At 42.2% G+C, this 14,628-nt stretch overlaps 1 protein-coding gene across 3 annotated transcripts in view; it reads right to left on the bottom strand.

The window, feature by feature from the left end:
* Nucleotides 1-14,628, bottom strand: part of KCNJ5 (potassium inwardly rectifying channel subfamily J member 5) — a 68,189-nt gene that overhangs the window by 7,957 nt on the left and 45,604 nt on the right. For all 3 annotated transcript variants that reach the window (XM_056322840.1, XM_056322838.1, XM_056322839.1), the window contains one exon: nucleotides 5,968-6,914. In XM_056322840.1, coding sequence (XP_056178815.1) covers nucleotides 5,968-6,907 — 940 coding nt within the window. In that variant the 5' untranslated portion in view covers nucleotides 6,908-6,914. The remainder of the gene's footprint in view (nucleotides 1-5,967; nucleotides 6,915-14,628) is intronic.

Raw genomic sequence — 14,628 nt, 5'->3', positions numbered from 1 at the left:
TTGGAGGATGCGTATTTTCATCAAACACACCGTCAGAGCCAGTACCTTTACTGGCAGTTTAACGGGAGAGGGCAAGGGGACCACAAAGCGTGATCTACCGACCCAAGAAACTGCCACAGGCTCCCATCTGATCACATCAACAGTACAGTCAAATCCTTCAGTCCTGCTACGCGGCCTGAACTTTCTCAGTGGGGAGAGATATCCCAACCCCTGGGGCTGTCAAGACAACATTTTTCATCAGCCTAAAATTAACTCTCCTCATTTAAATGCCACAGAGCTCAGTGATTATCTGCTGGCAAAATGTCATGTGGATGCTGACTGTATGTTTGCCATATTTGCTAGGCTCTCTCTGCAGTTCAGACACAGATACTGCTGGAAGTGATTTCACTTCTCCGTCCTTGTTTTCATACACTGCTGTGTGCTGGGTGACTCTGACCCTTGTACTGGATGCACGAAAGCTGCATAATACGTACTCTGCTCCTTCAGCTGAACCCCAACTGTGCTACAAGAGTACAAAGAACCGACGGGCTCAGACATATAGTGAAGACTGATGTAAATTAGGATGGCAAGGAGTAGTTATAAAAATTTTAAGTTCTATCACTCTAATTAAGCAATACATGTCTTTAGATGAGCATCAGCATTTGGATAGTTGTAACATTTATTAGTCCCTTTGCGTTAATTAGACCAAAGAGCACGGTAACCTCCAAAAAGTCAATATTCCTCCAACTTGAAAAGGAATATTAGAAGGTAGAAGCGTGGTCCTCCAATTATTTGTGCTTGTCTCCTTTAGTGGAGGACATGTCTGGGCTTGATTCACTTTGATTTTTATGCCAGTGGAGAGTAATAGGATTTTAATTTATCTGAATTTTCTCCAGGCATGCAAAAGCTCCTAGGCACTGGAAATGGAAAAAAGAAAGAAGAAAAAAAAAAAAAAGAAGAAAAAAAATGGACCTTATGATTTAAATAGCTTGGATCCAATTGCCATGTCTCTAGCAGGCACAACCTGAGCACCCAGCTCATGCCATGCAACTTTAAGCCCTTCACAAAGGTATTTACAGTGACTGCAGAGGCACCTAAGATGACTAACCTGCCAGGGTCTACCTCTGGAGGGCAATTCAGCTCAGGAAAAGAATGACTTGAGATGTCTCTCTCTTCCCTGTAATTATATAAGCATTTTCTGTTAACAGTTCTGCAAGGTCCTTCTTGCAGAAAAGAAAACTTATTTATATGCAAAATGCAAAACAAAACAACAAGACAACCCAAACCAGATGATGAATGCATGAAAACTCCATTCAGTAATTTCACCCTTCCTTTGTTCTCCCATGAAAATCATGATTAATTTCAGGATATCTGATGTTGTGACTACTTCTTTTGGTCCTGTATTTACAGCCAGGAAATCTTACTATGCCCTCTGTAAAAATGGATAAACTGAGGTGCAAAAAAGCTGCTGTTTGCCTACACTTTCACAGGGACAGGATGAGGTGAATTACTCCTAATCATTAAACTACTTTTTATCACACAGACTCTAAGCTAGAAATATATAGGCCTATCCTTTCCTAAGAGTTTATTAAAACTTCATTTAGTGACTAGGCTAATCAGGCATCTGGACTGTCTCTTGTGGCTTTTTTAACGGTGGTAGGGAAAAGAGGTAATGAAAACCGGTGAGGAGCAAGACTAAAGTAACAAGCACTGCTGTCTCTGTGCCCAGACAATAGCAATGCTGGACACTGTAGATACAGAACCAGGTTTGCATGACAGCTACTGATAAATCAGTTTTTGCTTAATTGTCAGTAGAAACCAGCGGAAGAGTAAAATCGGAAGAGAGCCTCTTCAAACTATCTGCCAGAAAGTCTCATAGGATATGCCGGCTGCATCATCACAGGGAGTGATGGCTTACAGAAAAAAAAAAATTCAAAAAAATATTGGACTCTCCAATGTTCTCTAACTGAATCAGCCAAATTCCTCATCGTAACCCAGCTGACTCTGCATGCACATGGAAGGGGGGTCTGAATCTCCCCTGCTCTTCTGTGTGCCAGCACCCTTGCTTGATACAACATGTTCAATTCAGGATCCGGGGGGTAAGGACAAGAGGTCTGGCCAACAACAGCCTAGACCTAGTCTGTCAAAAGGATGGATCTCAGTTTGCCACTGTGGGAAACAGAAAGGCAGTGAAAGCAAAAATGTATTCACGTTGCAAGCAGATTTTCCACCTTCACTTTCTTCCCTTTTATTGCAGGTCATATTTGGGCCAGCTGATCTTGACAAGTGTCCCTTTCAGATAAGGCAAAGGAGAATTAATTCCCTCAAGTAATCTCTGTGACCAATTCATTAAGCAGGCACTGTGAGTGATGCTGCTGCTTTCAAGATGCCCACGAAGCAGCACTGCAAGCCAAAACACTTGTCATCTATATTGATTTTGTCTCTACAGTGGTCATTCCACTCAGCAATGATCACAACAGATCTGCCCAGAAACTTCCGTCTCCCTCTGGCATTTTTTAACCTCTGGTGGAGTCACAGTGCCTCAACCACACTAAAATATCGATTGGAAAAACCCATGTCAGTGGGCGCTGTGCCGCAGCTGCCATTGCGGGTTGGTTAGTAGAACAGCTGTGGGTCCCTGGAGAGCTCTCACTAGGATAATACAATGTTTGTTTTCTTTTTCAGCAAAATAAAAATATTGCATTTTAGGCTGGCTGGTATGTTTCTTCTGTGTTGCTATTCTTCAGTGTGTTGTTATTTATCCTTTTAAAAATTCAAGTCAACTTGAAAACAAAAACATGGGTTTAAAACACAATGATTCACTTTGTAAAAAAAAAAAAAAAAAAAACCAAAACAAAAAACCAACTTGAAATGTCTAGGAAATTCAAGTCAACTTGAAAACAAAAACATTGTTTGAAACCACAATGTTTCATTTTGTAAAAAAAACAATGACTTGAAGTGTTTTAACTCTTCAGAATTTATTCTACACTTTTCATTTGAAACTATGTACCATCTTTGCCTTCCACTGGATCAGAATTAAACTTCAATGTCTGTAAAAGAGTTACTTATTTGAGAGAAGACAATATATTGCATTTGTAATATATGTGGTGTTGGCTAAAGCTATTGGAAATAGCTATAAAATTGCTGTGCCAAATTTGCAGTGAAAAATATTCACGTTTTTAGTCAAGGCATTATGTTTAAATTTCTTCAGTCATTTGCACATTGACAATCAGCATTTTGACCTGCTTTCAAAATACCTTACAAAAAATACAGCTGTCTTTTCCCTACCAGTGCAGGATGCATTCATGGTGTGATTTGCTGTTGTCTGTAAAGATGGAATAAGTTTCCATGAAGTTTTACTCCCGACAGCAACTGCAGAGCTGAGCCACCTCCAAGACAACGTGCAGGACTTGCTTGCCTCTTGTGCACCACGAACAGAGCTATATACTCTGACCAGCTGTACCCCTGAACACTGTAATGGTGGTTCCTAATTTTTTCATAGGGGTTACTAAGGGAACAAATGGTCTGTTGCATTTCTGTACTGCTCTGAACCTGACCAGGCTTTAACAGCATCATGATTTCATAGAATTCACACTGCAAGTAAATGACACCATTCCCGAAAGCAGATGGGGCTTGATCAATGTGATAGGAAGTAAAGAACCTAAAGAATTTGCTCGGAGCAGATTTTAAGCTATGGAGGTAGGGATTAATATGCCCTAAACTGCTTTATCAATATTATGAAGTGTGAGGACAAAGCAGGAAGGCACAAACACTGTGTTTCTGGAAGCCACTCTCATTGTGGCAAAATATCGCACCCTCCCAGTTGCCATATGTCATTCAGAAAAACATCTCAGGCTCTGAATCAGATAGCGGCATCATCTCAGGTCTCCTCTGCTCTAAGTTCAATGCAAACTGGCTCTTCTAGCTCCAGTTTTGGAATTTCACAGCCTGTCTTCGGAGACCAGAATAATTAATTTCCACAGATGTATGCTCTTTAATATCATTACACACTGGCCTGTACAATCCCTCCGGGAGAGGAGCCCATTTGTAAAGCAATATTATTCCTATGCCATGCTTTTAATTTTGAGGTTGTTATTGATAATGACTTCCTCTCGTACATATCTAGCAGAGGCTGAGCTTTCAGAAGGGGAAGGCAGCACAGAGCTGCTCAAACAGGATTTGACAGTGTCACTGTGTGATGAGGAAAGAGGCTTTGGACAAACAAGGAACTGCATTCCATGCTCAGATTAGGAGGTTCTAGTGTCTAGTAAATATTTCGGCTATAAAATAAGCTTCCATTACAAATCTTTGCCTTTGATAGTCTTTTCCACCCACCCCTTCTTTTGCCACATATTTATAATACTCTGCTGGGAAAGAGTATTTGCCTAGTAATGCCAAACGAATTCTACAGCCCAGTACCCCAGCCTAGGTGCAGTGCAATCTGTACATAACCTCCCATTAGCTCCAGAAAAGTCACTTGTTGCTATTCACCTCGTGACTGAAGGGAGATACCAGGAAACTGCATTAGCTTTCTGCAGAGCTGTCTTGAAGAGCAAAGGTCTGGGCTGCAAGAACTGGAGAGACTTTCCCCTTACATCTGGTTATTAGGACACTAACAAGGACACATCTCAAGAAGGAGACAGTACTAATAGTACGAAAGGTCCAGAGTCTGTGAGACGGGGTGCTGATACCACTGAGTACTCATTTTAAACCGAAACCCCTTGTTAGTGTTTGGGAGATGACCCATGCCTCCTACAAGGTGGAAAAAAAATCCAACCGCCACCAACAGAAAAAACTTGGGTTCAACGGTGCCATCTCATCTAACTAAAACCCTAAAACACCAAAGGGCAAACTTGCTTATTAACGCTTCTTTGCACCTCTGACTCTGTGTTTCCACATCCATCCTTAAAGGCCCTGATAGGGCCAAGGCATGCTGCCACCCCCAGACCCAGAGAGCCTGGCTGAAGGGAGCATCAGCATCTCGGGGTGCTGAAACACACTTGCTGTGCTAGAAGCAGAGCAGAGCGAGCCTGACAGCTCCTCCTCAAAGCCGAGAGTAAATGAATTAGCTGCAAGTGGTAAAACAGCCCCACGGTCTTTTAGGTGAGACTCCAGAGTGAACGCACCCTCCTCCCCAGCCAGACCGCTAGGAGATAACACTGCATCCCACCTGTGGAGAGGAGCCTGGAGGCCTCCGTGGCCATCCGCTCGCTCGGCTTGAGGGGCACGCTGCCGCTTCCCTCTGCTACACTTGGGAAAGCTGAGGCACACCGCTTTTCCAGATTTGTTATACATGCATGCAGACTTCTTTCATCACCTGCCACAAATACACCCATAGGAGCAAACTGGGAATCAGCTGACTGTACCTCCTGATCTACCCATTACACAGCATTGTTTTAAGCTGTTAAACAGCTGCGGGGTTGCAAGAGTCACAAAAGTGGTTTCTGTATTTTTCCTCTTTAAGCTCCTTTTGAAAATATATGTCCTACATCACGTGCAAGTCATTCAGTTTCAGCACATGCTGTAGTTTCAGCACATGCTGTTTTATTGGATATAGTAATACTTGGGCACTTCCTTTACAGCCTCCATCAAAAAGCAACACTACAGCAATACCTAAAATAGCACAGTTACAGCCAATTTTTAATACAGAGGAGAAATGGAGAAAGATTTGTGTCATGAATTTTGATCACAAGGAACAGGACCACAGGAGATCTCATGAATTCCTTTAGTCCATCCCTTTACTCCCATGGATCAGTTCTAAGTGATTACGGACAGCTCCTTGACTAACGCCTTCACCTGAATCCCGGACTTCAACGTGAGTTAAAGGACCCATCTATTAATTGCTAGTTATCTCAGACCATGACATGTCCCAACATGTTCTCAGTGCAGGTGAGATTACATTGGCAGTAAAATCTTAATGCCAAACTGCACTCCATTTTTTCCCCTTCTCCCCCTCAAAATTGTGACCGACTTCAAGCAAGTCCTTACCTGTTGCTTCCACCATTCCTTCCAGGATGACCACAATTTCAAACTCCTCCTTCTCCAGTTGGGTGCGGGACATCTCCCAGAAGGGGCTTTTCTCGTTGATTTCATGTGAGATGATAAGGGGTGACACCAGGAACAATCTGTCATCTCCAGTGTCAAATCCCACGTTGATGTCTGTTTGGTTCAAGGGAATAAACTCTCCTTCTTTGGTCTGTTTGGACTTAATCAGTTTGGCTCTAATGGAAGCCTCGACAATGTGGGAATTGCGGAGGTCTCCAACCCGGAACATGAGACAGAGCTTCTCATCCCTCATGGAAATCACTGCGTTGTTAGAAAACATGAGGGTTTCAGCCCTCTTCTTTGGTTGGCTGATCTTGACAAACATGCATCCCACCATGAACGCATTGACAATGGAGCCCAGAATAGCCTGGATCAGGAGCAGTACGATGCCCTCGGGGCACTTCTCCGTTATGACCCTATAGCCATACCCGATGGTTGTCTCAGTCTCGATAGAAAACAGAAATGCAGAAACAAATCCACTGAGATTTTCAACACAGGGGATCCAGTTCTCATCTTCAAGGTGGTCCAGGTCTCCCCGGATATAGGCAATGAGCCACCAGATGAATCCAAAAAACAACCAAGTGATGGTGTAGACCATAGTGAAGACAAGAAGATTAAAACGCCACTTAAGGTCCACCAGCGTAGTGAAGAGGTCACTAAGGTATCGATAGGTTTCTTGGACATTTCCATGGTGCACATTGCACTTGCCGCTTTTTTCCATGTAACGCTGTCGTGGCTTCTTACCTTCTGCTGATATGAGGCGGGTTCGGTCAGTGGCGATGGGGACATCATCTCGAGCCTGTTTGGGAATCTTCTTAGGCTCTCTAGATGTAACTCCGATGTCCATGTCCTGGTTCATGAAGATCCTAGAATCTCCGGCCATGGCTGGGCTGCAGGAGAACAAAGAAATAAAGTTCAAGATAGACGAAAATTGCCGAGACAAAAGCCTCACTTTACTGCCTGAACCGTTACGGCAGACCAGGAGAACAAACACTGCAGATATTAATGCTACGCTGACAGACTCTGCCCCGTGCTGGTACAGGGCTGATACAGGCTGATTCTACATCAGGAAAGCTTTTTGCTACGGCCACGTCTTCCCTCCTAGCATCGCTTTGGGAAATAGTTTGAAAGGCTTCAGCACTTCTCCCACAACAGCCACTTCCTAAATACGATGCTGCACTGAACTGGATGTTAAATACAGATTCATGATACACGGTTGCTTCAGACATGAACCAGCTGCCAGTCATTTTGTTTAACGTACTGCTGGAACCTCAGAAATTATGGCACCGTCTGGAAATCCTGAAATAGGTAAACCTTGTAACAGTTTTTCGGTTGGTCTTTTTTTTTCTTTTTTTTTTTTTTGGTCCTCAGATTTTTTTAGGTCCCAAATTTGGTTGAGAACACAACCAGAAGCCCAGTAAAGATACATCAACATGTATTTTCAAGAGGGACTGGAGTTTTTTGATGCCTCAGGTTTTGGGTGCATACCAAGAGAAACCTTAGAAATTAATAGAAAACGCTGAGCACCACTGTCTACCTAAATGTCACATAAATCTAAATTATGCATTAAGGTTTCCCTGACAGTCAGCAGAGAAAGACACCTCCAGGGATAATTCAGATTTCAGGAGTGCTGAATCACCTTCTGGAAGTACCCGCTCCCTCCACAAATTATTCTGGGAGCCTGGGCTCCAAATGTGAAATAGGCATTTAATTCAGCATCTTGAATTATGTGTCTGAAGGTGTGATGAATCCAGGCCTACTGTTAATCAGATATATCAGAACCGGCCCCTTTACTTCATCTGACATCAGACAAAAACACCAGAGACTTTCAGAAACTTAACAGACAGCTATTAGTAAGCCCACTGTCAACGCACAAAACTACACTTAACAAGATACAAATAAATAATACAAAATGATGTCTGCAATGAATTTTGCAGGTTATAATACAACATCCTGTTTACCAAGATGATCAGATACTCCTTTAAAAAAACACACACGCACATGCTCTATTGAAAAAAGAGGCACAGACAAAATCCCTGTGAAAGGCTACCCAAGAAGCCTTAGGGATATCAAAGATAGAGTAGCAATATTTTCTATGGCGTTCATTCTCTGCATTGTCCTCTGCAAATCCTATTAAAAGCTGACTAAATCTATTACTGCTCCCTCGATCTTTAATCTTCTTATGCGTCTGTGAATGAGAAAAGGTGTAGAGATACAATTAAGAGTATCTTGGGAAAGACAATTTTAAGATTGAGCAAAGTAGCTTCATCTTTTCAGTATTAAAAAGCACAAAGGGTGGGCGGGAAGGAAGCAGAGGCAGGATGAATAAATGAAGCAACAAATTTCCACTTCCATTCTGCTGTAGCCAAGTCTGGTTAACAGCAAAGAATTACTCTTAGCCCTTGTATAAGTCACCATCAATCATTACTCCAACGAAGCAGCCAGAGCCTGTTGCTGGAACCGTACCCGCTGGCTCTGTTCACCAGGGAGCCCAGCCATCTGTCCACAGCACAGTCCCAAAGCTTCTTTGTGCTGGCACATTTGCCTGGTTTGCAGGGTTTGGGCCAGTGCAGCCACAGGAAGGGGTAAATAATAGGGATTAATGATGCTGGGATGGTGAGTTAGGAGGAGTCAGGTTCGCTGCCCTCGCTGCATATGATCCTGGACGTGGGATAGATAATGCCAGCACCATGCTGTTCCTTTCCTCAAACAGCAACATCAAAGGTTTTGGCCGAATATTAATCCCTACCTCGATTTCTTTCACTCCTGAAGGGAGGACTGCTGAGAGCTGGCTCATGGTATATTTAGACACATCTTCTACTTAGCCATTTTCTACTACCTGTTGCAAATTCTAATCTCCTGGACCATCGGTCTGGCTCTCTCCTGCCTTATGGCGTGTGTCTATTTGTGTGTGTGCAAAGTGTATTGACTCTCACTTCACAACATGTGAAAGCATATGCTATGCCGAGTGCAAGTCAGAACAATCACACCCTTTTTTTCCTCCCTCCTTAACAGGGAAAGAGGCATCCCATCCATGGACTTAAAAAGAATTACATACAGAGAAGAACCTCTTTGCTTTCTTCTTAGGAATATTACTTTTGAGCCTTGTTTGCATCGTTTGATTAATCTAAAATTACTTCACTTGGACTAATAAGATTTTCATCAATCTATGTATAGAAATGTAAAAAGAGGCACGCGTTGCATGTTTTCAGTTTAAAAAGAATTAAAGATAATTTTGTTTAAAAAGTTATATTTGAAGCTGTTTCACTTACACTGGCACTATGTAAGAAAGAACAATCAATTTCAAGACATTCCAGTGTAAGGTTTCATATTTTAGATTCATACCAAAGAGACCAAAAGGATCTTGAAATATATTAAAAAGAACAGAACAGAATAAAAGCAATCAAAAAGCCTAAATCCCTAGAAATATCACTGTGGGGACTGCCCATTAATGAAGGTGCAGGGAAACCTGCTTTAACTAAAACACTTGAGGGACCGGCAACATCGCTTTCCTAATGCTACTGATCTTTAACAATAGGTCAAGTGAAATCTTTCTGGAAACCTTCAGGAACACCTTGAGGCAGAAAAATTCCTGCTGTAGATGAACTTCACTGACAGCTTCAGTGGCATTACCATTTCTCCTAATAAACTCTCCCATCACAGTATAAGCATAACTGCAGTACATGGTTATGGAAAATAGTTAAGCAGATGAATCTTTGCATTAGAATCTTGAAAAGGAGTAATATTGGTTAGCAGTTTGAGCACAGGTTTGGATGTCTGAAGACTAGCCAACTTTCTGTTCCAAATTATTTCAGTATTTTTTCTCTAATTCTGAGCAAAACCCTGCCTTTCCCTCTGCCTTAATTCCCCAGCTGTAAAATTTGTGATATGGATATGAATGGCCTGTGAGATCCTAGGCATAAGAATCTTCTAGGAAATTTGCTATCAATTCCTTATTATTTTAATTGCCCTGGGAAACTTTAGCACAAATGACAAGAAACTATCAAAGCAGCACTCCATCTATGTAAGGATTTGGTTAACTCCTTCATCGTACAGTATATTGCCACTGCTCTCAAGCATACACGTCTTTTCCAGATAACGGTAATTATGTACAAGCATCTCACGGAGATTTAGACTTCAGTTTGTAAATCACTGCTCCCTCCAGCAAAGAGATTTGTGAGATGAAATTGCCTCCTATAGTCACACACACCTCCCTGTTTCTTTGGCATTTACCATCTTTGGTTAAATGAGGCCAGGGTAATAAAAATGTCACTTTTGTACAAAGCTGCTTTCCTTTTGGACAGGCTACTGCAAAAGGAGATGTGAGTCAGTGTATTATCAGCCTTGCAAAGAGGCTTTTTATCAGACTTGCTGTTGCTCAGCTTTTGCCCAGATGACAGACGCGGGGCAGGCGGTGACATTTAGGGCTCTTAGATTTGCTGAAGAAGAGTCAAGCTGGGGTTAGCTAAGGACCTTCAGGAGGCACTGTTTTGCAGAGCTGTCTACAAGCCCTGCCTGACAGAGCTGACGTACCTCCTGATAGCTCCACATCTTCAAGACAGAAATTTGCTGAAGACATCGCAGAATGTAAAACAAGAAAAGTCTGCAAGAAACTTTTTTCTCCTGCTGACTATGATGACTTTTTCAATTTAAATAATCACTGATCTCACTTAAGTAAATGCAAGTTCCAGTGGGCACTCTTACTTCTGGAGAGGTTTAAACTGGCAGGCAGGAGACTGAAGACATGAATTTGTCACCAGGTTTGTGTAAAAAAATACTTCTTTATGTTTGTTTTAAACCTAATGCCCATGTTTTCTTGCATTATGAGAATAAATGAGCAACTGTTCTTTAGGAAACCACACACCTTCCCAAATCAGGATTCCACTTCTGTCTTCTCTTTTCCCAGAGTCCCATACTACTCCACAAGCAATGAATACAGCAGTAAATAGAAACCAGATCATTACTGAAAAACTTGACCAGGTTCTTTTGCTGCCTGTTGGCCCACACCATGTAAAATAGACCCAAGGTTACTGTCCCAAGATTCCTCTGCGGATTTATTCTTCTTTGGGTTACACTGCTGCAAGGAATGAAGTTCTTAATTAACAGACACTAGCAACATGGGAAAGTTGGTAGAGGAATAGAACAAATTAATGCAGTGGCACCCAAAGAGAATAAAAGCATTGACTGCTGAACACTGAGTGCTAGTGGAAAGGTGGAGGAAGAAGAAATATTAGGAAAAGGTGGCCTTTGACAATCTGAAGATAAATGGCTATTAGGGAGGTGCTGACTGACATGTGGGGCTTTGATTTCCCTGAGAAAGGCACCTTTCCCGCTATCAAAGGATATTTACTGCCTGTGTATGACTGAGACTGAACAGCCAACAATGCCAACACAAGATTACCTTTCGAGGCATACATATGCATGTGAGAAAAGGAAAGGCGGGTAGATTTTGTGCAAATCGTGTCATCTTTCAGTTTTCTGAGTTATAAATAGAGGTTGTGGTGGCTGCTGCTTTGGAAAATGCTTGGAGATCCACAGGTGGAGGGAATGATGTTATGCTATTCAAAGCCAGGGCTAAACATTTAAGAAAACTGCACAAGAAGGGAGACCCGTGGCACTTCGCTAAGAAACATGGTTCAAAAGCTCCCTCATCCAAATAATTGCTTCTCAAAGTGTAATCTCCCTCAGCACCGAAGTAGGAAGATGCCGCTCATTTCCTCTTTGAGTTTTCATTAAGTCACAGCACTGCTTTTCTAACAGGCTGACAGGCATGATTTTACAACAGAGCTCCTCTGGCACTAGAGGAGACACCCATCCACGAGTACACAAAAATAGGTGGCTGCTGATTAACTAGGCTGCTGCTAAAGAAGCAGGATGACTTTGTGCTTGTTACGGAGCCAAGGTGATGGGAGTTCATTAGGCTCAGAAATACCGAAACAAAGGGTGTTCAGTCTTTCAAAAGAAAATACCTCCGGGTAGGAAGGTAATATGACAGAAAGACAGAAAGAGCTTAGGGTCATTTGCACTTTACTTTTATCTGCTAATTACCTCCCAATCTATCCTTCTCCCCAGCAACGCTGGATAATCACCTGAGTATATCCCTGAGTGTATCCCTGAGCCCTTTCATCTGTTCAGTTGTAAGGTGGCAATGTGGCCACCCCACTCCTAGATTATCCAAATGTTTCACAGTGTTCAACACAGGTATTACGTGCTTAAAGGATTTTATTTGTTTATTTATCAAGATCTGTGTAACAAGGTAGTGCTCTGTTTCCCATCTCTTAAGACGGGGAAGTGAGTCACAAAGGTACTTGCTTCTTCCACACTTACCCTGGGGGTCTGTGGCAGGGCAGGGAATTAAACCTAGCTTCCAAAATCCTAAATGAGTGCCTGTAATCACTGCACCACTCTTCTTGCCTTCCCCCAATCCAGCAGCAATGAATACAGTCTCCATATGCTTCAGGTGTGTCTAAAGATTACTTTGAGAATACCTACGTAGCCTGATCTATCAGCATGAATAACCTAGCAAGATTATTTTTAATGCCAAGAAATAATGTTTTGGTTCCTCAAGTACCTACAGGTTTCAAATAGATTTTTTTCCCCTCAGCTATGGATTAAAGTATAAAAACATCCAGTATAAAACACAAGTTGGCAGTTGCATTAAATATATTGACTTCAGACTAACGCAGAACAGTGAAGAAACTAAACTGCAATGAGAATAAAGACTGGGGTGGGTTGTTGGGGTTTTGTTGGTTTGGGGGGTTGGGGTTTTTTTGGTTTGGGGTTTGTTTTTTGGTTTGGGTTTGGGTTTGGGTTTTTTCCAGAAAAAAGGTGGAAACCAGAGAACACCTTATGATAACGAACCCAGTGTACAGGCTATAACAATTGGTTATAAAACAAGAACTGGAGAACATGGAGAGAACATGGAGTTTTCACAACATAAGGGGTACCTACTACTTGATAGACCATAGTTCAAATACATGGGCTGGGTGGGAGGCTATAATCCATATAACTTACAGTCAATTACCTTATACTTCATTGAATTAAAGAAGTTGCACATCAAAAGTCCATGTGCAAAGGATGCAATCACAATACTATGCTCGTAGGTGTTTTTCTTCATTTTGAACAGTCAAATGATATTTTCTTTACTAAAAAACAAAGCCTGAAAATAAACCAGTTTGATCCTTCCACCTCCAAGGAAACGACTCTGCCTGAGGCACTCTGCAGCCTCTCTGTCCTTCTATACAAGACTCTATTTTTAGGGGGACCTTATGGCGTCATTGCAAATTTGACCATTATCTTTCAACCAACACAACTGAACAAAGAAAAGGAGACACTTTTGTCCTGGAAAGGCACTCTTGTTTCTCCTGCTACTGGCTGTTTCACACACAGCACACACGATATTGGGGAAAGCGGAACCTCAATTCTAAAAGAAAATCCTGCCCCAAGAGGGCTAACATTCCTGTTCTCCATTGTTTAGATATTTCACCATTACAGCAACTGAGAATCACTACATAATCTGCATCTGACTTAAAAATATAAAATGAAATTGAAGGATGTTAATACCACTTCACACTTCTCCAGTAGCTTGCATCCAAACAGTCCAAAGCTGAACTGACCAAATGCAGGCTCTTTCCGCCCCAAGACATGAACCCACTGTGCAGACAAGAGAAGATCAGTCACAGAGAGACAAACTGACCTAACACCAAACCGCTGGTGAAGTGCCGATGCTCACCCCAAATGTCTAAGTGGCTCTCCTGACTCAAACTGAATAGGAAGCTGGTGACTTACAGAAAAGAGTCTGGAGATCTGTCTCAGAACGTAACTCCAAAACTCTGTTTGTCTTGTTCAAAGTCTGTAAGTAATTGGGCTGGAACCTTCCAGAGATGGAAAATTTTCTCTCATGGGAAACAGAAATGATCCTGATCCTTTATCTCCATCTGAGCAGGAACAGTGGGGGAAAGAACGGAACCCCAGAAGTGAAATAGCTCCCCCAAAATAAACATTGCCAGACACCGTTCAGTTCCCACATACTATGGCAGATACTGGTTGCTTGGACTGGTGAGAGAGCAAGTGAGATAAGCCAGTTTTGTTTCCCTCCAAGCTACTCTACTATAAATTGAAGGTAGTTGTTTACCTGAAAGTAAAAGGGTACAGGAGGAATGACCTGCTTGATTAGAGAATCCCCAAAAGTCAGATGGTAAGCCTTCTGGGACAGGGACAGTTTCTGCCAATTCTTGGTTGGTTCCTAAAACTCTCAGGTCAAAACGAAATGAGAGCCATGCTGTATAAAAGTTTGCATGTTCCTCCCTGCCAGCATGTGCTAATATAAACAGGAGGACTCCGGGCGCCTTTCTGACCGATGCAGGAAGACATTGGCAAAAAAAAATTAGTCATGCTCTTCCTTCCCAGAGCCATAAACACCCCTCAGGACTTCCAATGCATTAAATTGCCTGTCCCCTCCAAGGGCTGAACATGCTACTTCATCATCTGGAAACTACACTGCAAGGGCTCCTTAAACCCTGAGCTGACTAGTAGGTATCCTAATTATAAAATAATTTAATCTTTGACTCTAGGTGAAGATTACAGAGTCACTCCACGCATTTC

Source organism: Falco biarmicus, chromosome 20 (assembly GCF_023638135.1).
Source record: "Falco biarmicus isolate bFalBia1 chromosome 20, bFalBia1.pri, whole genome shotgun sequence".
NCBI lineage: Eukaryota > Metazoa > Chordata > Aves > Falconiformes > Falconidae > Falco > Falco biarmicus.
Note: the sequence above shows the minus strand (reverse complement) of the source record. Positions and strands in the feature narration are given on the sequence as shown.